The sequence below is a fragment of the Melanerpes formicivorus genome, unplaced genomic scaffold, assembly GCF_026170545.1.
Source record: "Melanerpes formicivorus ecotype bairdi unplaced genomic scaffold, bMelFor1.0.p_v2 SCAF_22, whole genome shotgun sequence".
Lineage (NCBI taxonomy): Eukaryota > Metazoa > Chordata > Aves > Piciformes > Picidae > Melanerpes > Melanerpes formicivorus.
The window spans coordinates 542,978-570,738 of NW_027142374.1; the positions used below are offsets into that span (position 1 = coordinate 542,978).

The 27,761-nt window shown below is 49.1% G+C and overlaps 1 protein-coding gene across 6 annotated transcripts in view; it reads left to right on the forward strand.

The window, feature by feature from the left end:
- LOC137447857 (integrator complex subunit 6-like) overlaps positions 1–27,761 on the forward strand; it is a 67,418-nt gene that overhangs the window by 35,387 nt on the left and 4,270 nt on the right. For 3 of the 6 annotated variants that reach the window (XR_010988940.1, XM_068151760.1, XM_068151759.1), the window contains 10 exons: positions 1,600–1,763; positions 3,264–3,416; positions 7,564–7,696; positions 15,035–15,129; positions 15,890–16,000; positions 17,776–17,991; positions 18,784–18,907; positions 19,996–20,138; positions 21,066–21,294; positions 24,523–24,915. Coding sequence is in view for 5 of the 6 variants with exons in the window: in XM_068151760.1 (XP_068007861.1) it covers positions 1,600–1,763; positions 3,264–3,416; positions 7,564–7,696; positions 15,035–15,129; positions 15,890–16,000; positions 17,776–17,991; positions 18,784–18,907; positions 19,996–20,138; positions 21,066–21,294; positions 24,523–24,915 (1,761 nt within the window). In the remaining variant the exon portion in view is untranslated. Of the gene's footprint in view, positions 1–1,599; positions 1,764–3,263; positions 3,417–7,563; positions 7,697–7,882; positions 7,964–15,034; positions 15,130–15,889; positions 16,001–17,775; positions 17,992–18,783; positions 18,908–19,995; positions 20,139–21,065; positions 21,295–24,522; positions 24,916–27,761 lie in introns of those variants that run through there. The other 3 variants (XM_068151762.1, XM_068151763.1, XM_068151764.1) reach the window with 3 other exon arrangements.

The following is a 27,761-nucleotide window of genomic DNA, read 5'->3' on the forward strand; positions in this document are numbered from 1 at the left end:
AGAAGATCTTTACAAATAGTTGAAGGGTTGGTGTCAAGAAAAAGGGGCCATGTTTTTTTCAGTGGTGTCCTGTGAGATAGGACCAGGGGCAACAGACACAAACTGGAACACAGGAAGTTCTGCCCCTACATTAGCAAAAAAATCTGTGCTGTGAGGGTGCTGGAGCCCTGGAGCAGGCTGCCCAGAGAGGTGGAGTCTCCTCTGGAGTCTCCTTTGGAGAATGTCAAGACCCATCTGGATGTGTTCCTGTGTGACTTGCCCTAGGTGATCCTGCTTTGTCAGGGGAATTGGACTTGATGATCTTCAGAGGTCCCTTCCAATCCCTACCATTCTTTGTCCTCAAGTCTGTGCTTGTACACTGCAGTGGCCTGCTGGAGAACATTGATCTTTCCAGGCAGCAAGTGAGGTTTAAGTGATCTGTGAATTTCTTATGAGAAATGTGGCAAGAGCTGCTCCTGCAAGAGGAATCTGACTTCTCCATGACACTTCTCTCCAGTTTCAGTTTTCACTCATGGTAGCATCAGTGAGCTCTGGATGCCATGTAGAAGGACTGTAAATGTTAGTCTTTACAGGTGCAGCAGAACTAGAAGTGGTAGACTTGCTCTCACCCCTCTCAGATCCTAATCAAAGTACAAAGCTCAAGCAAATACTGTTTTCCATCATATCTGAGTGTGCCTTGCTGCACTAATTATCTAATGGCTGTGCCACAGGAGCAGAGGGGCAGATGTGGGCAGCTGTGAGCATTGCTTCTCAGATGATTGCTGTTTTGCATTTTGTGTGAGGGTTTGCAGCCACTGATGTAAAGATCTGTATGCCTTTGAAAGAGAGGGACCTGGGGGTACTGGTTGATGGTAGGCTGAACATGAGCCTGCAGTGTGCCCAGGCAGCCAAGAGGGCCAATGGCATCCTGGCCTGCATGAGGAAGAGTGTGGCCAGCAGGAGCAGGGAGGTCATTCTGCCCCTGTACACTGCACTGGTTAGGCCACACCTTGAGTCCTGTGTCCAGTTCTGGGCTCCTCAGTTTAGGAAGGATGTTGAGTTGCTGGAATGAGTCCAGAGAAGGGCAACAAAGCTGGGGAGGGGTTTGGAGCACAAGCCCTACAAGGAGAGGCTGAGGGAGCTGGAGTTGTTTAGCTTGGAGAAGAGGAGGCTCAGAGGAGACCTTCTTGCTCTCTTACAACTCGCTGAAGGGAGGTTGTAGACAGGCAGAGGTTGGTCTCTTCTCTGAGGCAAGCAGCACCAGAACAAGAGGACACAGTCTCAAGCTGTGCCAGGGGAGGTTTAGCCTGGATGTTGGGAGGAAGTTCTACACAGAGAGAGTGATTGCCCATTGGAATGGGCTGCCTGGGGAGGTGGTGGAGTCGCCATCACTGGAGGTGTTTAGGAGGAGACTTAATGGGATGCTTGGTGCCATGGTTTAGTTGATTAGGTGGTGTTGGATGATAGGTTGGACTCTATGATCTCGAAGGTCTCTTCCAACCTGGTTTATTCTATTCTAATGAAAACATCCCCTGTGGAAATTCTGTTGGGGGACAAACACATGAATGTAGCTGCTTTGATTTCCTTTGTTGTTCTTATTTTGCTTTCTTTACATTTTAGATGGACTTGTTGACCCATCCAGGCCCATCAACTCATTTGCTTCTCAGCCATGGCATAGTTGTCATAAACTCATTTATGTGCGGCCTAACCCTAAAACAGGGGTTCCTGTTGGGCACTGGCCAATCCCAGAGTCTTTTTGGCCTGACCAGAATTCACCAACACTGGTAAGTAAAAGCAAACTGAAAAGGGCATTCTGCACCTGATTAAAGAGACTCAAAATGAATATTATAGCAGTTAAAGCTTTAACTTCCTCTGTTTATTGATACAATCTGAGAAAGCTGGGGAGAGTCAAAAGCTTGTAGAAAGGATTTGAAACTAGAGGAGGTTTAGGTTAGACACTTGAAGGAACCTCTTTACCATGAGGGTGGTGAAACACTGGAACAGGTTGCCCCAGGAGGTGGTGGAATCCCCATCCCTAGAGATATTCAAAGTTAGGCTTGATGGGACTCTGACCAACCTGCTGTGGATGTCCTTGCTCACTGGAGGGAGGTTGGACTAGTTGGCCTTTAGAGGTCCTTTCCAACCCAGTGTGTTCCATGCTTATCTCCATCCCTGAAGATACTCAAGGTGAGGGCTCTGGATGACATGAACTATTGGAGGATGCCCCTGCTTACTGCAGGGGGTTTGGACTAGAGGATCTTTGAAGGTCCATTCAAACCCCCAATGCATTCCTTGATTTATGACTTAGCTTTTAGGTACCCCTTTTAAAGCAATTTTTAGTTGGAAGGGTGTAATCTAATGCAGATACTGTATGCTGTGATGGGTTTTGCATCTGGGAGGTTTACTTTCAGCTGTATGGTGAGTTCCTGTGGTGAATGGCTTTTAAAAGGTTACAAAATGAACTGTAAATCACTTCACATACCACAAATCACTGTGACCCTTACCAATTTTAATCAAAGCTCTTCAAAATACATTTTTGGGGGGGGGGGGGGAACCAAACAGCTTGGTTTTGATAGAAATCAGCCACATTTTTTTTCTGCTGAATATTCTTCATCTATGGACTCTTCCTTCATCAGCAGTAAGAATTAAAGCTGAAACAGAAGAGTTAACCTCATTCAGAAAATGAAGGGAAAAGCAGCACTTGTTTCTCCTTCTCATACTGAAATGGTCATACACTTGGCATGGCTTGCTCCAAGGATGTCTCTTTGTTCAGCATGTTCCCTTTCTCTGCCTTGCAAGCATTCAGTTTCCCACACCTCCCAAAGATTCAAGATGGGGGGGGGGGGGGAACCCCACCCCAGGCTTGGCAGGGAGCATATGGAGATACACTCTGTGAAAGTGGGCAGAGTTTCACATCTGTCCCTCTGTTAAAACAGCGAGCTGGGAAGCAGAGCTGAAATATTTTTGTGTCCTTCAAGCTGTCTGTGCTTGGCATGGAGGTTTTGAAAGACCAAAGTAGAGGATATTAACCATCCTTTGGTGGGAAGAATGTATGTATGTGTGCATGAGCTTTCATTTTTAAACCAGAGAATGACTTCATCTATATTGTGGGAGCTTGTGTCCTTTTTGTCTCTTACAGGCAACTGTTGGAAACACAAGAGTTTAAGCCTGTTGGATGGTAGAATACAGCTGTGTGAACCTTGTTAAGGGCATTTATTTGTCACCATAACTACCAGACAGTTGATAATGTTGCTTATTTGTTTTCCTTCCTTCCTTCCTTCCAGCCTCCACGCACAGCTCACCCTGTTGTGAGGTTCTCCTGTGTTGATTGTGAGCCAATGGTGATAGACAAGCTTCCTTTTGACAAATATGAGCTTGAGCCTTCACCCTTGACACAGTACATCCTGGAAAGAAAGTCTCCCCATACCTGCTGGCAGGTATTTGCCCTTTTTATTTGAATCTGGAAATGGTAATGGATGTCCTAAGGTCTTTGTCAGCCTGGAGAATTGAGGGCTGGTTGCAGACTGCATTTGATGAGAAGAAACATGTCAAGGTTTCAGTTACCTCCTTTCTAATAGAATTAGCAGGAGTCAGAGTGAGTGTTCCTTCCACAGGCTTTGTAATCTCATTTCATTCCCTTTCTAGGTCCCTCTCATTTTGATAAGAAATGTCTCCTGCAGGTTCCATTTTCAGCTAAATTGCAGTTCTCTCTAGCCTTCCATTTGCTTACAGGGAAGACCTAGCACTAGTTTCCATCATCTTACCTAATCAGCAGCTGCAAATAATTTCCACTGAGATGGGTGAGACTGCTAATGGCAATTGAATGGAAGCTGTTGATCTTGTTGACTAGTTTGGCCTTGAAGAGGTCAGAGTTCTGGTACTGAAATTCATTGTGATGTGGTTTTTTTTGGGATAAGTGGCTTGTTTCTGCATCCTCTGCAGAATAAAGTGTGGAATTCCCTTCTCAGTGGGGTTCTGGTGCAGGAGAGAGTAATGTGTGCCCCAGAAGCCTGCCAGATGTGATACTTTAGCTGGAAAGATGGAGGTGTCTCCTGCAGGTTTCAGTTGCCCTAACAAGTCCCTACAGCTTCATTGAAAATGCATAATGAGAAGGGGGGGGAACAAAAAGTTAGTTGTAATAAACTAACTCCAGGAGTGTCCTTTAAGCATTCAGAGGCACATTATTTACTTAGGTTGTTAAAACTACTCAGCTGTCTCTCAAAAGCTGCTTTTCTCCTCCCAGCCACATATCAGCACTTTGCAAACTAGGAGGAATGAACTCCTTGGCACCCCCATGGAACAAACCCTGGTCCTTGTGCTCTGAAAAAAATAGAAGGGGGGAAAAAAACAGGGCTTGAGGGGTTGGTTAGAGGGCAAGAGGAGCTTGGGGGTTGGTTAGGGAGGGGAGAGGAGCTTGGGGGTTGGTTAGGGGGAGAAGAGGAGCTTGAGGATTGGTTAGGGAGGGGAGAGGAGCTTGGGGGTTGGTTAGGGGGAGAAGAGGAGCTTGGGGGGTTGGTTAGGGAGGGGAGAGGAGCTTGGGAGTTTGGTTAGGGGGAGAAGAGGAGCTTGGGAGTTTGGTTAGGGGGAGAAGAGGAGCTTGGGGGTTTGGTTGGGGGAGAAGAGGAGCTTGGGGGTTGGTTGGGGGGAAGAGGAGCTTGGGGGTTTGGTTAAATGGAGAAGAGGAGCTAGGGGATTGGTTACGGGGAGGAGAGGAGCTTGGGGGTTGGTTAGGGGGAGGAGAGGAGCTTGGGGTTGGTAAGGGGGAGAAGAGGAGCTTGAGGATTGGTTAGGGAGGGGAGAGGAGCTTGGGGGTTGGTTAGGGAGGGGAGAGGAGCTTGGGGGTTGGTTAGGGGGAGGAGAGGAGCTTGGGGGTTGGTTAGGGGGAGGAGAGGAGCTTGGGGGTTGGTTAGGGAGGGGAGAGGAGCTTGGGGGTTGGTTAGGGGGAGAAGAGGAGCTTGGGGGTTGGTTAGGGAGGGGAGAGGAGCTTGGGGGTTGGTTAGGGGGAGGAGAGGAGCTTGGGGGTTGGTTAGGGAGGGGAGAGGAGCTTGGGGGTTGGTTAGGGGGAGAAGAGGAGCTTGAGGATTGGTTAGGGAGGGGAGAGGAGCTTGGGGGTTGGTTAGGGAGGGGAGAGGAGCTTGGGGGTTGGTTAGGGGGAGAAGAGGAGCTTGGGGGTTGGTTAGGGAGGGGAGAGGAGCTTGGGGGTTGGTTAGGGGGAGGAGAGGAGCTTGGGGGTTGGTTAGGGAGGGGAGAGGAGCTTGGGGGTTGGTTAGGGGGAGAAGAGGAGCTTGAGGATTGGTTAGGGAGGGGAGAGGAGCTTGGGGGTTGGTTAGGGGGAGGAGAGGAGCTTGGGGGTTGGTTACGGGGAGGAGAGGAGCTTGGGGGTTGGTTAGGGAGGGGAGAGGAGCTTGGGGGTTGGTTAGGGGGAGAAGAGGAGCTTGGGGGGTTGGTTAGGGGGAGAAGATCAGCTTGGGGGTCGGTTAGGGAGGGAAGAGGAGCTTGGGGGTTGGTTAGGGAGGGGAGAGGAGCTTGGGGGTTGGTTACGGGGAGGAGAGGAGCTTGGGGGTTGGTTAGGGGGAGGAGAGGAGCTTGGGGTTGGTTAGGGGGAGAAGAGGAGCTTGAGGATTGGTTAGGGAGGGGAGAGGAGCTTGGGGGTTGGTTAGGGAGGGGAGAGGAGCTTGGGGGTTGGTTAGGGGGAGGAGAGGAGCTTGGGGGTTGGTTAGGGAGGGGAGAGGAGCTTGGGGGTTGGTTAGGGGGAGAAGAGGAGCTTGGGGGTTGGTTAGGGAGGGGAGAGGAGCTTGGGGGTTGGTTAGGGGGAGGAGAGGAGCTTGGGGGTTGGTTAGGGGGAGGAGAGGAGCTTGGGGGTTGGTTAGGGGGAGGAGAGGAGCTTGGGGGTTGGTTAGGGAGGGGAGAGGAGCTTGGGGGTTGGTTAGGGGGAGAAGAGGAGCTTGAGGATTGGTTAGGGAGGGGAGAGGAGCTTGGGGGTTGGTTACGGGGAGGAGAGGAGCTTGGGGGTTGGTTACGGGGAGGAGAGGAGCTTGGGGGTTGGTTAGGGAGGGGAGAGGAGCTTGGGGGTTGGTTAGGGAGGGGAGAGGAGCTTGGGGGTTGGTTAGGGGGAGAAGAGGAGCTTGGGGGGTTGGTTAGGGGGAGAAGATCAGCTTGGGGGTTGGTTAGGGAGGGAAGAGGAGCTTGGGGGTTGGTTAGGGAGGGAAGAGGAGCTTGGGGGTTGGTTAGGGAGGGGAGAGGATCTTGGGAGTTTGGTTAGGGGGAGAAGAGGAGCTTGGGGGTTTGGTTGGGGGAGAAGAGGAGCTTGGGGGTTGGTTGGAGGGGAGAGCAGCTTGGGGCTTGGTTGGGGGGAAGAGGAGCTTGGGGGTTTGGTTAAATGGAGAAGAGGAGCTAGGGGATTGGTTATGGGGAGGAGAGGAGCTTGGGGGTTGGTTAGGGGGAGGAGAGGAGCTTGGGGTTGGTTACTGGGAGGAGAGGAGCTTGGGGTTGGTTAGGGAGGGGAGAGCAGCTTGGGGGTTGGTTAGGAGGAGAAGAGGAGCTTGGGGGTTGGTTGGGGGGGGAGAGGAGCAGCTTGGGGGGTTTGGGGGGGGAGAGGAGCAGCTCGGGGGGTTGGTTAGGGGGGGAAGAGGAGCTGCTGGGGGGGATTGGTTGGGGGGGAAGAGGAGCTGCTGGGGGGGTTGGTTAGGGGAGGAAGGGGAGCTGCTGGGGTGGGGGGGGGTGTTGGTTAGATGTGGGTTATTTTGACTGTCGCAATAAGACTATGTAGCATCTTTATCCAGCTGAAATAGTTGTCTGCATGTATTGCTTTGCAAGGTTAATACCCTCAGACAGGCACACTTAAATAAAAGCTAAATCAAAAAGTCAGTGTTTAAGAATCTTGGTGCTTGTCATTTTTAATTAAAAGACACTTTCTGAATATTTACTTTGCTTAATTTCTAGGCTTTAAAAGTTTTGGCTTCCTCCTAGCAGTACTTCAGATTTAGTGATCTGAAATTTCAGTCATTTAAGTTCAGCCATCATTTTAAATTTTAGCTGTTGCATGACTCAGAAAGCTCATTTCAAATGGATTGCTCTTTAACATACCTTCAACTGATGTCCCCTGACCTATTTTTCTGAGGAAGAAGGGTTTTTGCCCTGTGAGGGTGACAGAACCCTGGCACGGGCTGCCCAGGGGGGTTGTGGAGTCTCCCTCTCTGGAGAGATTCAAGACCCACCTGGATGTGTTCCTGTATGGTCTGGTGTAGGTGATCCTGCTCTGGTAGGGGGGGTTCTGTGATTTTGTTTAAGTGATCTCAGAAGCTTTTCAGAGCATCACCTCCAAGTAGTTTCACTATAGCCTACTGTGTGCAGAGCATTCCCACACTGAGTGAGGCTCCGCTAAGTGTTACACATCTGAGTTTTGTGGCTGACCTGGTGTGAGCGTGTGCTCGTCTCGACCTGTGCACCCTTAAACTTTGCCTGTCCTTCATAATTTTCTGCCTTAATGCAACTGGATTCAGGTTGATTTTTTTTTTCCCCACTTTTGAAATGCCCCATGCTTGATTCCCTTCTAACAGAGTGATCTCTCTTCTTCTTTGTCAGGTATTTGTGAGCAGCAGTGGCAAATACAGCGAGCTCGGCCACCCCTTCGGGTATTTAAAAGCAAGCACTACTTTAACCTGTGTAAACCTCTTTGTGATGCCTTACAACTATCCTGTGTTACTTCCCTTGTTAGGTAGGTAATACATTTCCATTGGACTGTCCATGCAGCCACTTCAGAGTAAAAGAGAAGCAGTAATGGTTGGTGTTCTGCCTGTAGTTTGAGACGTTGTAAAGTAATGGAGATCAGAGAGTAGAGAATGTTGCAAACTCTTTGGGAGGAGAGGATTTTCATACCCCCTCTCCCTTTTTTTCTCTCCAGCAGAGGAGGAGAGCTACCTGCTTCCAGTGCATGTTTGATGCTGTTCACCTCCTAGACACGTAGCCTCTTCCTTAACCTGGAGTAAGCTTCAACCTCCATTCTTTTCCCTCATTTAGGGTGTGGTGTATCCAGGTTTTGCAGTTGCTCCTGTAGCAGCTCATTTTTGACTGGAAGATCAGATGCAGTGTGTGCCATGGGTGTTGGGAAGAGGGAATTCCCTGATGGCAGTTTAGAGCACTAAGGAGGAGCTGAGCAGTGAAGCAGTCTGCATTTCTTCCCTCCCCAAAGGAGCAGTAGTGGTTTTTTTGTTGTTGTTTGGGTTTTTTTTCCCCCCCCTTTTTTTCTTCTTTGTTTTTTCCAATCCCACAATGAAATGAATTACTCTCTACAGAAAAGGTGGTGTAAGGAGGTGCTGTGTGAGTAACTGCCATAATAATTGTGGCTGTGTAGGGTTGTGGCATAAAGGTAATGGCAGAGAGAAGACTTTTTCTGGGTGCTGCTAACCCTTCTAGTTGCTGATGCTGTAAGGTGGTTGGGGTTTTTTTGTTCTGCTGTTTTGTTGGATGTCTTTATTGGTGTAGAGTAACAGTGGGGATCAAGAGAATTAACATTGACTCTTACTGTCTTATGCAGAACTCTTCCATTCATCTCTAAACCAAGAACAAAAGAGATGTCAATAGATTTCAGGAATGCTTTTTCACAATGCTGGTTATAACCAAAGAAAAGAAAGTGGGTGTTTTCTGATCACTTGAATGTGCCTTGCCTAGTCATCCATGCAACCCTAACCAAATGTCCCACAGGATGCTTTGAGACTGAATCAGAGTTCCTGCAAGTGTGTGGCTCCTGGACTGCTGCAGCTGACCCACTAGCTGAAAAGCCAGCACTGATCCTACAGAAATGTCCCTGTTCATTTTGAGCTGGATGTTTTCAGTTCTGCTGGCAGCTCTTGCCTTACCCCTGCCTTGGATGTTTGGTTTGGTTTTTTTTGCAGGGATGTAAAGCTCTTCCTACTCTCTAAGCACTTTTTCAGCAGGCACTTTGCTCACCTGCTATCCCACATCTTGAATTTCTGAAGGTGGTTGAAAGGGAAATGCAGCCCTTCTGTGTTGCCTGAGTAGTAGAGCAGAAGTTTTCTCTAGGACACAAATGCTGTGCATTCCATATTGCTAACCCAAACTTTGTGTACAAAGTGTGATGCTCAGATCTTGTTCCAGGACTTTGTTTATCCTTTGGTCTCTGAGGCATGGTGGAATTAAGTTGTGTGGAATAAACAGCAAACACTGAAGCAAATCTGGCCCCTTTTCCACTTAGCAGTACAGAAAATGACTTTAAGATGATAAGCAGGATGCCTATTAAATTATTTGTGGGTGTTTTCAACCCCACTGACTCTGTGCTTGTTGGTAGGTAGGTGCTGTTTCTGGTTTTAAGCATTCCCCCTGTGACTTAATCCTAGTGGCTCAGCAGAGCTGTGGGGACAATGTTGTACTGGAGGACAAGGACTTACCTGGGGACAGTACAGTGGATAACTTCTTTTCATTCCTTCTTGGTGACTCTTACAGACCAAGCCAAGCCCACTGTCTTTATCAGGTGGTTTATGTGTATTCAACCTTAGAAAGAGCAACATGCTCTGAGGACGCCTAGTTGTGGCCTTCCAGTATCTGAAGGGGGCTACAAGAAAGCTGGGGAGGGACCTTTGAGGGTGTCAGGGAGTGATAGGACTGGGGAGGGATGAAAGAAAACTAGAAATGGATAGATTCAGATTGGATGTTAGGAAGAAGCTCTTCCCCATGAGGGTGGTGAGAGACTGGCACAGGTTGCCCACGGAGGTGGTGGAAGCCTCCTGCCTGGAGGTTTTTGCAGCCAGGCTGGATGTGGCTGTGAGCAACCTGCTGTAGTGTGAGGTGTCCCTGCCCATGCTAGGGGGGTTGGAACTGGATGGTCTTTGAGGTGCCTTCCAACCCTGACAATTCTGTGATTAAGAATTCTTTCTTGCATTTTTGAGCAGGAGAAGGTTCAATTCTCTTTTTGGAAGGTAATGTAGGAGCTCTAAAAGACAAGCAGGACAGGTCTGCCTGAGCAAGCTTGTAGCTGATACCTGAGCAAACTGAAACAAGTTGTAGTGGGCCATGACTGAAGGAGGTAAATTGTACCACATCCTAGAGATTTGGTGATTCTGTATCTCACTTTCTGCAGGAGTGGATCTGTGAAGGCTGTAGTCTGCCCTAGCTTGTAATTTAATGGCTCTGCTTTCAGTACCTGAAGCTTTGTAAGGAGAGGAGCCAATTAATGAGACTTCATAGAGCAGTCAAGCTGCAGTCCATGTTAACCCAACCCATGCACTGTGATAAATTGATTGTCTGACAAAAACCCTGGTCTCTAGATCTTCTACAGAGGCAAGACAAACCATGTGGGATGTGCCATTGCAGCTAAGCAGATCCTTTTTGCTCTCATGGGAAAGGCTCTAGAGAGGCACCAGGACTAGCTTGGGGTCACGGTTTGCTCTGAGAACTGAGGAGGTGGGGATGCAGTTCTTGCCTTTTTTTTGCATGCTCAGTATGAGGCAGACTTGTGAAGACAACTTCACAGACAGATGCTGTCATGCTTTGCCCACAGATCATAGACATTTCCTCCCAAAGGTTTGTTGCCTGTAGCTGATACTAGCAAAGCTATTGCATTGCAGAGACTAGCCAAGATCCTAAAGTATAGAATCATAGAATCAACAAGGTTGGAAAAGACCTCAAAGATCACCAAGTCCAACCTGTCACTCAAGACCTCATGCCTACTAGACCATGGCACTAAGTGCTACATCAAATCCCCTCTTGAACACCTCCAGGGATGGGGACTCCACCACCTCCCTGGGCAGCACATCCCAATGGCCAGTCTCTCTTGCTGGGAAGAATTTCTTCCTCACCTTCAGCCTAAACCTCCCCTGGCACAGCTGGAGACTGTGTCCTCTTGTTCTGGTGCTGGTTGCCTGGGAGAAGAGACCAACCCCAACCTGGCTACAACCTCCCTTCAGGTAGTTGTAGAGGGCAATGAGGTCTCCCCTGAGCCTTCTCTTCTCCAGGCTAAGCAACCCCAGCTCCCTCAGCCTCTCCTCACAGGGCTGTGCTCCAGACCCCTCCCCAGCTTTGTTGCCCTTCTCTGGGCACCTTCAAGAGTCTCAATGTCCTTCTTAAACTGAGGAGCCCAGAACTGGACACAGGACTCAAGGTGTGGCCTAACCAGTGCTGAGTACAGGGCACATTGGCTTCCCTGGTCCTGCTGGCCACACTCTTCCTGATGCAGGCCAGGATGCCCTTGGCCTTCTTGGCCATTTGGGCACACTGCTGGCTCATGTAGAAGTCAAACCAGAGCAAGCTTAGCAAAGATGAGGTATGCTTCTAAATGCTGCTGCCTTGCCTAAGAGCTTTCCTTGGCTGGTCTTAGCTGTCTGAGTGGGAGGACAGGTGCTGCTGGGCAATAGGAGGGATTATTCAGTGGGAGTGTCAGCAGAAGCAGCAGTCAAGCAGCCTTGCTGGAAATGCCACGGCAAGGTGATTAATACTCTGTGGGTCTAAATGTGCAGAAGGATGAACACTTAGCAAGTGCCTGCCCATGGAGGGCTGCAACATGGACAGTTTCCTTTGATGGTTTTACAGCTGCTTGAGAAAACCTGCAAGTAATGATTTGATCCTTTAGAAACTAAGGGCTGTCGTTCTCAGCAGTGTGGACACAGCATGCTTGGGCTCTGGGAGGGAGAGCCAGAACATTTTTATACCAATGGAAAAAGAAGGCTGGAATACTTTGGGGTTTTTTTTAATGGTGGATACTATTTTACATCCTGGTGCCTTGGGTTTGGCTAGATGGCCTGCAGGGCAGCATACTGCTTTCTGTGAAGGTGGAATCACGAGTCTCTGCTGCTTAAACCAAAGCCTGTTAGTGCAGAGTCATTGAACAGCTCAGAGAGTTACAGGAGGCAAGAGGTGCTGGTGGTGTACTTGCTGAGGTGGAATTCACAAGTGGTAACGTGAGCAAACCCACAATGTGAAGTTTTTACTTGAGGTTACAGGGTGCAAGCTGTCACTCACAAGCAGGCTGCTGTCACATGAACTGTTCTTGGGATCAGGCTCCAGCTGAAACACCAAAATTTCCTGCTGACCATTCTCTCTCTTATGCTCTTGTTGGTTGTGTGTTTTTGTTTTCACTGAGCTTGCAAGTGCATCAAGACCCTTATGTGTTACTGAGTGTTGAAGGTGTGGCTTGGTATCCTGCTTGTCACAATTGGGGTGCTCTGTACCTCCATCTGAAGTGGATGAAGACTTTGCAACGCAGCTTTACATTCCCTGGTCTGTCTGTAGTCCTACCTAGAGTTGCCCCAGCCTTGTAGCCCTTCCCTAGTGGTTTTTAATACCATGTTCCCAATTACTCAGTGCTTGTAGCATCCTCTGAGTTTAGCAGCAAAAGGAACTCTGCAGCAAGTGGACCATCCAGAAAGCAGTAGCTAAAAATGGATTGAAGGGGTTGGAGGAAAACGAACTCACGAAGGGAATTCTTCAGTGCTTTATGGATTTTATCTGTGAAAGTTTGGGGTTTGATCTATAAAAAAGACACAGTTAACTGGGTTACTCTTTGCTTGCTTATTGATACAAGTCATGATGTGCAGCACAGGGCACAAAAAGTACATTCCCAGTGCCTGTGTTGCGGTCTGCCAACAGTGTGTCTCAAACTCTCATGGTAGAGGCAGGTAAGATGCTGACGGTGATGTTGTGATGCTACCTTGGGGACTTGGGGCTGTGTTAACCACCATGACTGCCTTCCTTTTAGAAGTTAGGGGTTGGTGCAGTGAGTTTGTGTTGTGGGGAAGCTGTCATTTTAAACAGGCAGGTCTTTGCTGAAGCTCTGCTTAGATTTCATGGAATCACAGCATGGCAGGGGTTGGAAGAGACCTCTGAAGCCCGTCTAGTCCAACCCCAGTGCTAGAGTAGGATCACCCAGAGTAAATCACACAGGAACATGTACAGGTGGGTTTGGAGTGCTCCCAGGGAAGGAGACTCCACAAACTCTCTGGGCAGCCTGGTCCAGTGCTCTGCCACCCTCAGATTGAAGAATTTTTCCTTATGTTTACATGTTGAGTTTGTGTCCATTGCCTCTCATCCTGTCGCTGGACAGTGCTCAAAAAAGTCTGGCTCCATCCTCCTGACCTCTGATTGATCAGCACTGATGAGACCTCTCACTCAGTCTCCTCTTCTCCAGGCTAAACAGCCCCAGGTATCTCAGCTTGTTCTCATAAGAGATGTTCCAGTGTCTTAGTGACTCTGTGCTGGACTCTCCAGGAGTTCTTTGTCCCTCTTAAACTGGGGACCCCAGAACCAAACACACTATTCCAAACTGAGGCCTCACCAGGGCTGAGTAGATGGCCAAGATCAGGGAGTTCTCCTCCTGCTGTCACAGACTGCTGCCATGCTGTGGGGTAAGGGTCAGAGCTGACTCCCCAAGGTGCACTCTGACCATCCATGCTGCTGGTGAGCAGCTGTGCAGCCCCAACTGCAGAACTGCTGTGCTGCTGCAGTGCAGGGAGTCCCAGTCACAAAGTGCTGATAAAGGGGTTGAAGGTTCAAGCTGTACTCACAACCAACTCATGGACTTCAAACTATTGGGACATACTGGAACAGCAGACATTTCACATCCTGATTTTGGGTGTTGGGTTTCTTTTCCTTCAGTTCTGACTGTTGAGAGGGATAAAGTATAACTTCCATTTTGCTGCAGAAAGCTAATAGGTGGACAAGATAAGAGTGGATGCTATTCTGTCTTTGCCCCTGTGTCATGACATCATCACAGGTACTTGTGGATAATAGTGCATGTGATGTATTGAGGGTTTGAGTGGAGTTACAGCTTGTCCTCTCAAACTGCACCCTACTTCCTTCAGGCCAGGAGGGAAGAAGGAGCTTCCCTAGTGTGGTTTTTTGTATGTGATCCAGAATTGGAAAATGCCTGTAACTGAGTGTGGGGTGACTGTGGGAGCATCTGATCATTTTGAGCAGAGCACCATGCAAATCAAATGTTCTTCTTCAAATGGTATCTTCCTGAAAGCCCAATCAGGGTAAAGCAACTCCCTTGCTGCATCTCTCTTTTGCACACCTCTTTTGTGCATCCCTGGCTCCTGCAGCTGTCCCCAGCAGTTTTTGGGGACATCCCTTTCTTCAGTCCTGCACATCCTTTCATTGGCCTCACTTTGCCAGCATGCTGCAGCCCTGCTAAGGAGAGACTTGAGTTTGCTAATGGATGATTTCAAAGGATCAGTTGCAGGATACTGCATTCATTTTTGATGTTCAGCCATCCCTGTTCCTAGTGTGTGCAGCAAGTAGGGACATGCTTGAACTCTGCTTCCTGAACAGCACCATGCACGCCTCTCATGTGAGCAAGGCATTTCTAAAGCCCTGGCCAGAGAAAGTAATCTGGCTGTTTGCCCCTCTTCTTAAAGGGCAGCAGGTTTTGTGGCTGATGATTGTCTCTCATCTGTTATCTGTGGGAGAGTGTGCTGCTGTGGCATGAGGCAGGCAATGTGGCTGGAGGTGCACCCCTTCTCTGCCAAGGGCAGCTCCTGCTGGTATCAGCAGAATCCACCAAAGTTGACCAGAGGGATTCCTTGCTCTGATGTTTTTTTGCTCCCCCCCCCCTCCCCCCTTTTTTTTTCTCCTCCTTTTCCCTTTTCCCCAAGAATGTTTTTACTGGAGACCAGAATTCATCATACAGGTTGAACAAAAGCAAGCTGGGTTGAAGATGGAAATTGAATCCAATGACTGTTGTTTGGTTTAATCAGATACAGGGAGTCCCTGCTGATGCAAGAGAGAGGCAAGGGAGGTGAAACTCTTCAACAGGTGGATCTGTTGCACCTTCTATGCTGCTGGTAGTTGTGTGCAGTATTTTGTCTGGTGTGCTCTTAAGTGTGACTATAATGAGGACTTGTTCTGGATTGTCTACTGCAGCTAGGATTGGGATTTCACAATCCTTCAAACCTAAGGCTAAGGCCAGTTTTTCTGGGGCAGCCCCAACGGGAGAGATGGGTGGAGGGAGGAGAGCAGGGAGGGGGGAAACCTGGCAGGTGGGATTTGTGGATGCTGGTCTGGGATTGTATCAATGAAACCTTCTTTGTTGTTTTCCTTGTTGCAGATGATTTGTTTAAGGTTCACAAACTTAAGCCCAATCTGAAGTGGCGCCAGGCTTTTGACAACTACTTAAAAACCATGCCTCCTTACTACTTACTGGTATGTTCCTTTCCTCATTTCATCCTCCTGGGTATGAAAGGCTGGTGTGACCAGAGTCCTGTGCATCATACCTCTTCCTAGTAAATTTTGTTTATGTAGCGAATGTTGACCTTTTAGGTGGTAAACATTTTGCTTTGCAGAGGTATGTAGATCAGGTCTGACACTTGAAAGAAACAGAATCTGTTAACCTAGTAACTAGCACTCAGTATGACTAGAAATTCTATGTGGCTTCTGTTCATTGAAGCTTAACTAAGCTTTGATCTAAAAGCTCTTTGGATTGCTCAGAGAGAGCTCAAAATTTGGCACCGTTTTGGTAACTTGTTAAGGAAGAGGCAGAACTGTTTGGTGAAGTGCTAGAACTTGGGAAGCTTGATACCAAGAGAGCTGGCTGGGCCAGAGAAAGGGTGGGGGGGGGGGTAGGGGAGGCACTGTGTCACCTTCTACATGTAGCTTGGACAATGCACCTCAATATGGACTTGCATCATCCCGGCTATTCTGGTACCGAAGCCTTTGAGTGGAAATTGCCAGCGGCACCACGCTGTGTGGTGTCTTGGTAATGTGGCATAACGTCCACTGTGAGCTAGCTAGCCTGCCAAACTCATGTCCCATGTTCTCTGAATAGACTGGAATTTTAGTGGCCAAAAGTGGAAAAAGCTAGAGCACTGCTCCACGTGCCTTAGCTTCCTGTAATTTGAGCTGATTAAATTCTTCGTTTGAAAGACTTATTCTCTTACTATTGTGTATTTTGTTTTCCTTATAGCCATTAAAGAAAGCCCTAAGGATGATGGGAGCTCCAAATCTGATATCAGATAATTTAGATTGTGGACTTAGTTACAGTGTTATCTCTTACCTTAAAAAACTCAGCCAACAGGTAGTATTGATAAAACCTTTGCAATTAGAAGTGCGTTGATGCTTTAGTTTGTGGTACTCTGATGCTGAAGCAGTGAATCCCTGGGGGAGTTGCTATGGGTGTGCAGCACTGATGCTCACTGAGGGCTGTTGAGCATTCCCACAGCCAGCAGGGATCAGTCCAGAGGGCTTCTGTAGCCAGTGTTTGTGCCTTCTGTAAGTGGTGGAGAGGAGTGTGCAGGAGACTTCTTCAGCTTTGACTCTCTGCTAGATCTTTACACTCCAAAGACGATCACTGATTGGATTTATGACTGCCATTGTTCTTCACAGCTGAAGTCAGAGGCTTGCTCTCAGTCTCTTGTTTATTTCCATGTGTGCCTTGGCAATGTCTGTGTTCCAAAAGAAAACCCCCAAACCAAACACCCAAAAGTGTGTGGGTGCAAAAACACAGCTTCCTGCTTCCTTCAGGTCACATCATTCCATGTGTTAAGCATGACCTGCTGGGAAAGAGTCTCTTTCTTGTAGCTCTTTTTTGTCTTGTCAGGAATGCCATTGCAGGTGTCACTGTCTGCAAGCCCTGCCTCCTTGCATGAGTGGTTCTTACAACAGCACTTGAATGTCTGGAAGTCAGTGGGGAGAAGCAGTGCAGCCTTTAAAGAATCACACAGGAAAAGAAATAACCTTAACAAATCCTCCACCTTAAAGAATGCACAAAGTCCTGTACCAAAAAAGAACCCCCAAAGACAAAGCCTCTGTGTGACTGAGCATCTATTAGACATGAAACTGGCTGGGGTGTTTTGGGGCACTTCAATAATCCAAATTTGCATATCATTATCTGCAGTATGGAGTTGGAATGGCTTGGGATGGCTGCTGTGGTTTTCACAGCCCACCTCAGCACGGGAAGCAGCTTTAAGTGGGTTGGATACTTTAGAAGCTTCTGTGTCAGGGACAAGCAGTTCCAGAGCTCTGCTGTGCTCCTGCTGGCCTTGTTTCCAGAGCTCCCCCACAGATAATGAAGCAAACTCTGCAGAGGAGCAAATCTTGGGAGGGTGTGTGGGGGGGTGGGAGGTGGGGAGTGGGTTGCAATCACTGTGGGGCTTGGGGGTTTTGGTTGGTTGGGTTGTGTTGGTGGGTTGTTTTGATGGTTTTTGGAGGTACTGCAAGTGGGTAAAAGAAGACCAAAATCTTACTTTGAATGCAGTTAAAGCTGAATAGAGTAAAATGATCTGTAGCTATAATCAATCTGGGCTCATTGAGGAAATGCTGTGTGTTTAGAAACCTGCCAATGGAGCAAATCTCTGTTCTTTTTATGAGTTCCCATTTAGCTGAGTGCCAGCTTCAGTTCCTAGGTCGTTTCAGAAAGAAAATCCAAACTTTAGGATGCTGCAGCCAAGTAATAGCGTTGGTTTAGCTGCACCTTTACAGTAGCCTAAAGCATCCTGCTTTCCTCTTCCCACCCCCCCAATCCCTTTTAAGATGATCCTTCAGGGACACAAAAGCATCACAGACTTGCAGCACAATCAGGGGTATTCACAGACCTCCTCCTGGCACATAAATTTACACACACCGGCTAAATATTTTGGGGGGTTTTTCCACGTGCCAGAGCACATTAGGGATTGCTTTCTGCTCAAGATCTAATCCATGTAACCCAATCCATCCCTGGGTAGGTGGTTCTCCCATTTGTTGAGTAGTTGGGAAGTAAATTAGCAGTTTTATTCTGTGCCTGTGCTGTGTGTTTTGTGCTGGGAGCCTGCCGTGCCTGCTGATTCTTTAACTCGTGGTGTGATTCCATTCTAGACAAAAATAGAGTCGGAGCGGATAATAGGTTCAGTGGGTAAGAAAGTTCCACAAGAGATTGGAATAAAAGTGAAAAATCACTCCAGTGGCCTCTCCTTGGTACACAGTAGGGATTTTAAGCAACTGCTGCAAGGGATCACTGGGGAATCTCCACTGAGGCTGGCGGAAATGAACGTCAAAGAATTTGCCGGCTTCCACATCGGACTTCTAAACAAGGTAAGCGGCACACAGTGATCCTCCGTGACCAAGCACTTGAGCCCCTCTCTTGCCAGCCATAGCTTTTAGGGACCTGGTGGAGGAGGAGGAAGTAGGTCCACTGAGTTTTGAAGGCTGAATGAGGCTCTGAGCAACTTGGTCTAGTGAAGGAGTTTCACTGAGTTTTGAAGGCTTGGATGAGGCTTTGAGCAACTTGGTCTAGCGGGAGGTGTCCCTGCCCATGGCGGGTGGGTAGGAACTAGATGATGTTGTAGGGTCCCTTCCACCCTGAACCATTTTGTGATTCTATCAGTGCAGCACAGACAGAAATACTGAAAAGAATCAATGTTTTTACACTTGCTTTTGGGACATTGAGAATATCAGGAACAGGCTGCCCAGGGAGGTGGTGGAAGCCTCATCCCCGGAGGTTTTTAAGGCCAGGCTGGATGTGGCTCTGAGCAACCTGATCTAGTTGGCAGGGGGGTTGGAACTAGATGATCCTTGAGGTCCCTTCCAACCCTAATAATTCTGTGATTCTGGGAAATGAAGATTGCTGTGTTTTAAGTGGCAGCTAGTGTTGTTCCTCCAGGAATTAACATGCTTAAGTCTTAATAGAGCTGAAAGAGCTAAGGTTGAATAGGATCTTGGACAGACTCATTGAGGCTGCTGTGTTCAGTTACAAAGCTCTGAAGTTACCTCAGAATAATTTTTGGCTATATTGAACATGATTTCAGTGCAGAGAAGCATTTCTCTGTGTGTGAAGAGACCTGATGGGCCCACTGAAGGTTCTTTGTTTTGTTACCACCACACCAGGATCTGAAGCCACAGGCATTCAGGAATGCATACGATATTCCTCGTCGCAGTCTTCTGGACCAGCTCACTAGAATGAGAACCAACCTCCTGAAAACACACAGGCTCATCTTGGGGCAGGATGAAGGTAAGTAGGCACTGCTGAGCAGCAGTTTGGAGAGAGTACAGCTCTAGCTTATTCCCTAAAGCAGTGTTTTCTGTCCTGGGCGTGGGAGCAGAAGCGGACGGTAGCATCCTTGGAGTCAGTCAGTGTTCTTTTCTTGACCCTCAAGGGAAAAGAAGGAGACTTTTGCTTTTTGTCATGCAAAATGTCGTGCTTGCTTTGAATTTTAAAAGCAAGTTTGATGGGAGAGCTTTCCTGCATACTAAAGTTCAGTAGAAATGCTTTTTTATTATTATTGTTGTTGTGGATTTAGTTTTTCTATAGTGCTGGTGCCTTAGAGTAGGAAAGGCTTCTTTTGGTTTACCCTGTACTCTGCACTGGTTAGGCCACACCTTGAGTCCTGTGTCCAGTTCTGGGCCCCTCAGAAGGACATTGAGACACTTCAATGTGTCCAGAGAAGGGCAACGAGGCTGGGGAGAGGCCTTGAGCACAGCCCTGTGAGGAGAGGCTGAGGGAGCTGGGGTTGCTTAGCCTGGAGAAGAGGAGGCTCAGGGGAGATCTTCTTGCTCTCTGCAACTGCCTGAAGGGAGGTTGTAGCCAGGTGGGGGTTGGTCTCTTCCCTCAAGCAACCAGCACCAGAACAAGAGGACACAGTCTCAAGCTGTGCCAGGGGAGGTTTAGGCTGGAGGTGAGGAGAAAGTTCTTCCCAGCAAGAGAGATTGGCCATTGGAATGTGCTGCCCAGGGAGGTGTTGGAGTCCCCATCCCTGATGGTGTTCAAGAGGGGACTGGACGTGGCACTTGGTGCCCTGGTTTAGGCATGAGGTCTGTGGTGCCAGGTTGGACTTGATCTTTGAGGTCTCTTCCAACCTTGGTGATTCTGTGAAATGCAATTGCTACTAGAGATGAATCTTGCTTGGTTTTCATTCTTCTGCCAATTAAACTCACCTCTTGCCAGCCCTTTGTCTGACATTGTGGCCTTCAGCTCTCCTTTCAGAATGAGCAGGAGTCCTGTCTAGTTCTCAAATGCTAACGCTCACCATCAAAGTGTGTCAGCTTTGTGTTGCCTCAGTTTTCAAGTGGACTAAATGAAGCTCTCTGGTTCTGTTGCAGACTGCCTTCATAGTGTTCCTGTTGCTCAAATGGGAAATTACCAGGAATACCTAAAAATGATGCCTTCACCTCTTCGGGAGATTGACCCAGACCAACCCAAAAGACTTCATACATTTGGCAATCCGTTTAAACAGGATAAGAAGGTAGGAGGAGCCACACCGCCTGCTCTATAGTTATCTTTACCCTGTTTTGAGATAGTTTGAGTAGATTGTCTCTCCCATGACTGCACTGTTGCTAACTGTCATGTACAGAGCAGGGCTTCCTTTCATGTGGTCCAAGAGAAACCTGTAAAGAATTGTGCTTTTACACAGGGTGGCACTGGCCTTTGCTTGCAGTGCAGAATCACAGAGTGGTTTGGGTTGGAAAGGACCTCCAAAGGTCATCTAGTCCAAACCCTCTGCTGTCAGCAGGGACATCCTCCACTAAATCAGGTTGCTCAGAGCCTTGTTGAGCCTGATCTTAAGTATCTTCAGGGACAGGGCCTCAACTAGCCTCCCTGGGCAACCTGTTCCAGTGTTCAGACACCCTCCTGGAAAAGAACTTGTTCCTATCATCCAATCTAAATCTACTCTTCTTTCATTTCAAACCATTGTCCCTCATCCTATCACTGCAGGCCTTTGCAAACAGTCCCTCTGCAGCCTTCTTGCAGGCCCCCTTCAGATGCTGGAAGGCTGATGTTAGGTCTCCCTGGAGCCCTCTCTTCTGCACATTGAATAACCCCAGCTCCCTCAGCCTGTTTGAACACAAGAGGTGTTCCAGGCTGTGGTAGTTTTAGGCTGTGCTTGTAAATAGAGCTTTCATTTGCTTCCAGCTGGGCTGGTCTGGCAAAGTTAATGCTGGGGGGGAAATTTCAACCCACCACACAGGCCCACAGTCATCTTCATTGTGTCCTCTGGACCTGCTCCATCAGGTCCACGTCCTTTCTGTGTTGAGGGCTCTGGAGCTACATCAGGTTTCTGCTCAGAGCTGTCAAGTGATCTGAAAGCCACCTGTATTTTGACACAGGGCCTCCCATCAATGAAGCAGTTTGCATTTCATAAAATGAATGCTCTTTTTCCTTTGCTTTTCAGGGTATGATGATAGATGAAGCAGATGAATTTGTTGCTGGACCTCAGAATAAGATCAAGCGCCCCGGAGAGCTCAACACTCCGGCGTCTCTGAAGAGAAGGCGTAGCATGTCCCCCCTGCTGAGAAGGCCACAGTCACCAGTGGTCACCAATCATGTTGGGGGGAAAGGGCCACCCTCTGCTTCTGGATCCCCATCATATCTGAACCTCAAAGGTGGCCCAGCAAACAAAGGTACAGCAGTACAGCAGCCACAAGTGGGAATAGCTGTGTTCAGGAAAACTTTGCTGCAAGAGCAGTCAGCCACTGGAACAGGCTGCCCAGGCAGGTGGTGGAGTCACCAGCCCTGGAGGTGTTCAAGAAACCTGTGGAAATGGCACTGTCAGACATGGTTTAGTGGGTATAGTGGGCTTAGGTTAACAGCTGGACTTGATGATCTTAGAGGTCTCATCCAAGCAGAGCAACTCTGTGATTCTACTCAGCTCTGGTGAGACCCCACCTGGAGTAACTGCCTCCAGTTCTGGAGCCCCTATTGCAAGAGGGATCTGGAGGTGCTGGAAGGTGTCCAGAGAAGGCCCATGAGGATGATCAGAGGGCTGGAACACCTCTCCTATGAGGACAGACTGAAAGAGTTGGGGTTGTTCAGTCTGGAGAAAAGAAGGCTCTGAGGTGACCTCATTGTGGCCTTCCAGTATCTGAAGGGGGCCTACAGGAAGGCTGGGGAGGGACTGCTCAGGCTCTCAGGTAGTGATAGGACTAGGGGGAATGGAATGAAGCTGGAGGTGGGGAGATTGAGGCTGGAGGTGAGGAGGAAGTTCTTCCCCATGAGAGTGGTGAAGCCCTGGAATGGGTTGTCCAGGGAGGTGGTTGAGGCCCCGTCCCTGGAGGTGTTTAAGCCCAGGCTGGCTGAGGCTGTGGCCAGGCTGATCTAGTGTGGGGTGTCCCTGCCCATGGCAGGGAGGTTGGAACTAGATGATCCTTGTGGTCCCTTCCAGCCCTGACTGATACTATGATACTATGAAATTGTGCCAGGGGAGGTTTAAATTGGATATTAGGGGAAAATTGGTTCCCCCCCTGTCCCTTTTCTTAAAGAAGCAGCTCTCTGTGATTTCTAAGCTGATTCAAAAGGGGCTATGAGCATGTATGTATGGTTTGGTGTCACATAGGACTGTTTCCTGTGTCAGCCTAGATAAATAAGCTGCTGCTGTAGGTTATGAAGTCTAGAACAAAAAATATTAATAAGTTTGAACTACTTTAAAGAAAAAAAACACTGAAAATTTTCACCCTGATGGTTTGGAGGTAGCAAGGACTTCAAATCAGCTTTTAGTTCTCACTTGTGTCATCTGTGGTGGGGAAGGAAAGTTAAAGTATGCTTTCACTTGGATTTTCTACAAAAAGCAATTTTCTTACCCACCTATGGAGAGAATCACAGAGTGGTAGGGGTTGGATCTCTCTGGAGATCAAGTCAAACCCCCCAGTCAAAGCAGGATCCCCTAGGGCAGGGCACACAGGAACACATCCAGATGGGTCTTGGAAGTCTCCCCAGAAGGAGACTCCACAACCTCTCTGGGCAGCCTGCTCTAGCATCCCCACAGCAAAGAGGTTTTTCCTCATTTTGAGATGGGACCTCCTGGATTTGAGTTTGTATCCATTGCCCTTTGTCCTCTCACAGGGACAGCACTGAAAAGAGCCTGGACCCTTCTTCCTGACACCCACCCTTCAGATAAAGGGGATCAGATCCCCTCTCAGTCTTCTCTAGGCTAAACAGCCCCAAGTCTCTCAGCTTTCCCTCATCAGACATATTCCAGTCCCTTCATCATCCTTGTAGCCTCTGTTGGACACTCTCTGGTATATCCCTGTCCCTCTTGACCTGGGGCAGTACTCCAGATGTGCTCAGGATATAGCACATTATTAGCCTGGAGAAGAGGAGGCTCAGGGGTGACCTCATTGCCCTCTACAACTACCTGAAAGGTGGTTGTAGCCAAGTGGGGGTTGGTCTCTTCTTCCAGGCAAGCAGCACCAGAACAAGAGGACACAGTCTCAAGCTGTGCCAGGGGAAGTTTAGGCTTGAGGTGAGGAGAAAGTTCTTCCCAGAGAGAGTTGTTAGTCATTGGAATGTGCTGCCCAGGGAGGTGTTGGAGTCCCCATCCCTGGAGGTGTTCAAGAGGGGATTGGATGTGGCACTTGGTGCCATGGTCTAGTCATGAGGTGTCTGGTGACAGGTTGGACTCGATGATCCTCGAGGTCTTTTCCAACCTTAGTTACACTGTGATACTGTGACACAGTACAGGGGAAAGTGAACCTGCTTGGGGTATTTTCAGCATCCTTGTAGCCCTATTGCAGCCAATGGAGTCAGAAGCAAACTCTGTTAGCTGGGCTTTGGGGAAGGAAGGGGAATGTCAGTTTACTTTAGAGGTCATAACAGTGCAACAGGAAGGTAGAAAATGGTGGCCTCATGATAGTGCTGTGAAATGAGAACAGTCCAGAGGGGGAAGTCTTTCCTTGGTCTCCTCAGAGATTGAAGAAATGCCCTGGAGAGTTGTCCAGCAGTGTCAGGTCACTACACAATGCTTTGAACATGGAAGGATACAGAACTGTTGCCTTTTGGGGTTTTCATGCTGCAGCCATGCACTAGCAAGATACACTTGAGCCTGGAGAAGAGGAGGCTCAGGGGAGACATTATTGCTCTCTACAACTGCCTGAAGGAAGGTTGTAGCCAGGTGGGGGTTGGTCTCTTCTACAGGCTGAGGTTGGAGTGCCTGGAAAGCAGCCAGGCAGAAAGGGACCTGGGGGTACTGGTTGACAGCAGTTGAACATGAGCCAGCAGTGTGCCCAGGGGGCCAAGAAGGCCAATGGCATCCTGGCCTGCATCAAGAATAGTGTAACCAGCAGGAGCAGGGAAGTCATTGTGCCCTGTGCTCAGCACTGCTGAGGCCACACCTTGAGTCCTGTGTCCAGTTCTGGGCTCCTCAGGTTAGGAAAGATGTTGAGATGCTGGAAGGTGTCCAGAGAAGGGCAACAAAGCTGGGGAGGGGTCTGGAGCACAGCCCTGTGAGGAGAGGCTGAGGGAGCTGGGGTTGCTTAGCCTGGAGAAGAGGAGGCTCAGGGGAGACCTTCTTGCTCTCTCCAACTCCCTGAAGGGAGGTTGTAGCCAGGTGGGGGTTGGTCTCTTCTGCCAGGCAAGCAGCACCAGAACAAGAGGACACAGTCTCAAGCTGTGGCAGGGGAGGTTTAGGCTGGAGGTGAGGAGAAAGTTCTTCCCAGAAAGAGAGATTGCCTATTGGAATGTGCTGCCCAGGGAGGTGGTGGAGTCCCCATCCCTGGAGGTGTTCAAGAGGGGCTTGGCTGTGGCACTTGGAGCCATGGTTTAGTTGTCAGGAGGTGTTGGGTGACAGGTTGGACCTGATGATCTCTGAGGTCTTTTTCCAGCCTTGTTGATTCTGTGACTCTTCTAATCTGTAGATCCCAACAACAGTATTGTCCAAGACGGCAACGGGGAGAAGAAAGCAGAGAACTGCCAGCCACTGGAAAAACAAATTGATGGCTTACCTGTGCAGATGGCTCCTTCAGTTCCAGCTGCTGTGGGAGAGGATGAAACCTTACCCAACGACTTGGACTCTCTACCTGTTGAATTCAATTGCTTGAGTGAGGACGGCTTGGATCACAAAGCTGCTGCCAACGCGGTGCCTCGAGGAGCCCTGAATTACAGCGCGGCTGGAGACGACCCGAAGCGAGGGATGGAGGCAGCCCCGGAGCCTGTGCCAAATTCCTTTAAAATCACACCCATGATGTTGGAAGGGAACAATGCTGACATCAAGATTAAAGTGATGAAAGAGGTTCGCAAGCCTGGAAGAAGTAAGTCATGGCTTGGGGGGGGGGTTGAAGTGGTGTGTTAGGGATGGTGCTAGAGAGGAGGCTTCTTGAAATGAGCTGTGTTCAACAGGCCTGCAGGTTTGGGGGGTAGTTTGAGTGTGAGCAATGGAGGGACAAAGAAAAAAGGCAGAAAAAAGGCCAGGTGAGTTGAAATTTAAACAGTGTTTAGGAAGTGATTCTGCCCCTCTACTCCGCTCTGCTCAGACCCCACCTGGAGTACGGCATCCAGATCTGGAACCCCTAGGGCAGGAAGGATCTGGAGGTGCTAGAAGGTGTCCAGAGAAGGGCCATGTGGATGAGCAGAGTGCTGGAGCTGCTCTGCTATGAGGACAGACTGAGGGAGTTGGGGTTGTTCAGTCTGGAGAGGAGAAGGCTCTGAGGAGACCTAATTGTGGCCTTCCAGGATCTGAAGGAGGCTCCAAGAAAGCTGGGGAGGGACTTTTGAGGGTGTCAGGGAGTGATAGGACTGGGGGGGATGGAACAAAACTAGAAATGGGTAGATTCAGATTGGATGTTAGGAAGAAGCTCTTTCCCATGAGAGTGGTGAGACCCTGGAAGAGGTTGCCCAGGGAGGTGTTGAAAGCCTCATCCCTGGAAGTTAAGGCCAGGCTGGATGTGGCTATGAGCAACCTGCTGTAGTGTGAGGTGTCCCTGGCCATGGCAGGGGGCTGGAGCTGGGTGTTCCTTGATGCCCCTTCCAACCCTGACAATTCTGTGATTCTGTGACTCTCAGCTGAGTGCCAAGTGGCATTGTTTGCCCTTGAAGACAGGTTAGCTGCTGTAAGAGGTAGCCTCTGAAAGCACCTGTCAGAGGCTTTGGTTTTGTAGCCCTAGGAAGGTGTGATGATTGAATGGTACTGGACAGGTCTTGCCTTGTGCTGCACTGCTCCTTGCATGTGCATGGGGTGCTCTGTGTGCATGGAAGCTTCCTTTGGAGGGCAAGGGTGTGTGCAGCTACAAGGATGCAGCCTGGAACGTGTTTGAAAGGGAATCTTAACATAATCACTATGAAGGAATTACTGTTTATTTGAACTTTCACAAGGCACTGCTGTGAGTGATGGAATGCTGCTGTCAGGAAACCCTTGAAGAACTGAAGACTGAAAAATAACTCCTTTCCTGTAGGGTTTGATAACCCCCCAAAACTTGATGTTGTGAGCAAAAGCAGCTTGTCTCCTCAGCTTTTGTTGTTTTGCCTGTGCTTGTTGTACACAGGATCAAACCCAAAATGCCAACCAGAAACTCCAGCTCCTGTCTGTGCTGTAAGGCTTGCCAGGGGCATAATCTTTCATTGTTTCCCCCCTAAGTCACAGTGGCCCTAATGTAGTTTGTGTCCAAGTGAATTATTTCTGCATATTAAACTACTGCCTGTCTTTCTAACACACTATCAAGTGCCAGGAGTGAGCATAATGGAGTGTGCTGAACTCTTCTGGTCCTGTATTGCTGTCCTGAAACTTAACAGTTCCTTCAGGCAGACTGGAGAAGAGAAGACTCCAAGGGGACCTTAAAGCTGCCTTCCAGCACCTGAGGGGAACCTACAGGTGGCTCGTGGCTTGGACCACAACACGCTGTGCTGGGCTAGGAATTGGCTGGAGGGCTGAGCCCAGAGAGTGGTGGTGAATGGTGCCACAGCCAGCTGGCAGCCAGGCACCAGTGGCGTCCCCCAGGGATCAGTGCTGGGCCCCATCCTCTTTAACATCTTCATTGATGATCTGGATGAGGGGGTTGAGTCAGTCATCAGCAAATTTGCAGATGACACCAAGTTAGGAGCAGATGTTGGTCAGTTAGAGGGTAGAAGGGCTCTGCAGAGGGACCTCGACCAACTGGACAGATGGACAGAGTCCAACAGGATGGCATTCAACAAGTCCAAGTGCCAGGTGCTGCACTTTGGCCACAACAACCCCATGCAGAGCTACAGGCTGGGGTCAGAGTGGCTGAGAGCTGCCAAACAGAGAGGGACCTGGGGGTGCTGATTGACAGCTGCCTGAACATGAGCCAGCAGTGTGCCCAGGTGGCCAAGAAGGCCAATGGCATCCTGGCCTGCATTAGGAATAGTGTGGCCAGCAGGAGCAGGGAAGTCATTCTGCCCTGTACTCAGCACTGGTTAGGCCACACCTTGAGTCCTGTGTCCAGTTCTGGGGTCCTCAGTCTAAGAGGGACATTGAGAGACTTGAAGGTGTCCAGAGAAGGGCAACAAGGCTGGGGAGGGGTCTGGAGCACAGCCCTGCGAGGAGAGGCTGAGGGAGCTGGGGTTGCTTAGCCTGGAGAAGAGGAGGCTCAGGTTGACCTCATTGCTCTCTACAACTCCCTGAAGGGAGGTTGCAGCCAGGAAGGGGTTGGTCTCTTCTCCCAGGCAACGAGAACAAGGGGACACAGTCTCAAGCTGCGCCAGGGGAAGTTTAGGCTGGAGGTGAGGAGAAAGTTCTTCACCAAAAGAGTCATTGGTCATTGGAATGTGTGGGAGGTGGTGGAGTCCCCATCCCTGGAGGTGTTCAAGAGGGGATTGGATGTGGCACTTGGAGCCATGGTCTAGTCATGAGGTCTGTGGTGACAGGTTGGACTCGATGATCCTCGAGGTCTCTTCCAGCCTTGGTGATACTGTGATACAGGAAGGCTGGAGTGAGACTTCTTACAAGAGTGTCCATGGATAGGACAAGGGGAAATGGATTTCAATTGAAGGAGAATATGTTGGATCTTAAGAAGATCCCCCTCAGTAGCAGGGTGGGAAGACTCTGGAATGGATTGTCCAGAGAGGTTGTGGATGCACCCTCCCAGGAGATGTTCAAGGCCAGGATGGATGTGGCCTTGAGTAACCTGGGCCAGTTGAGAGG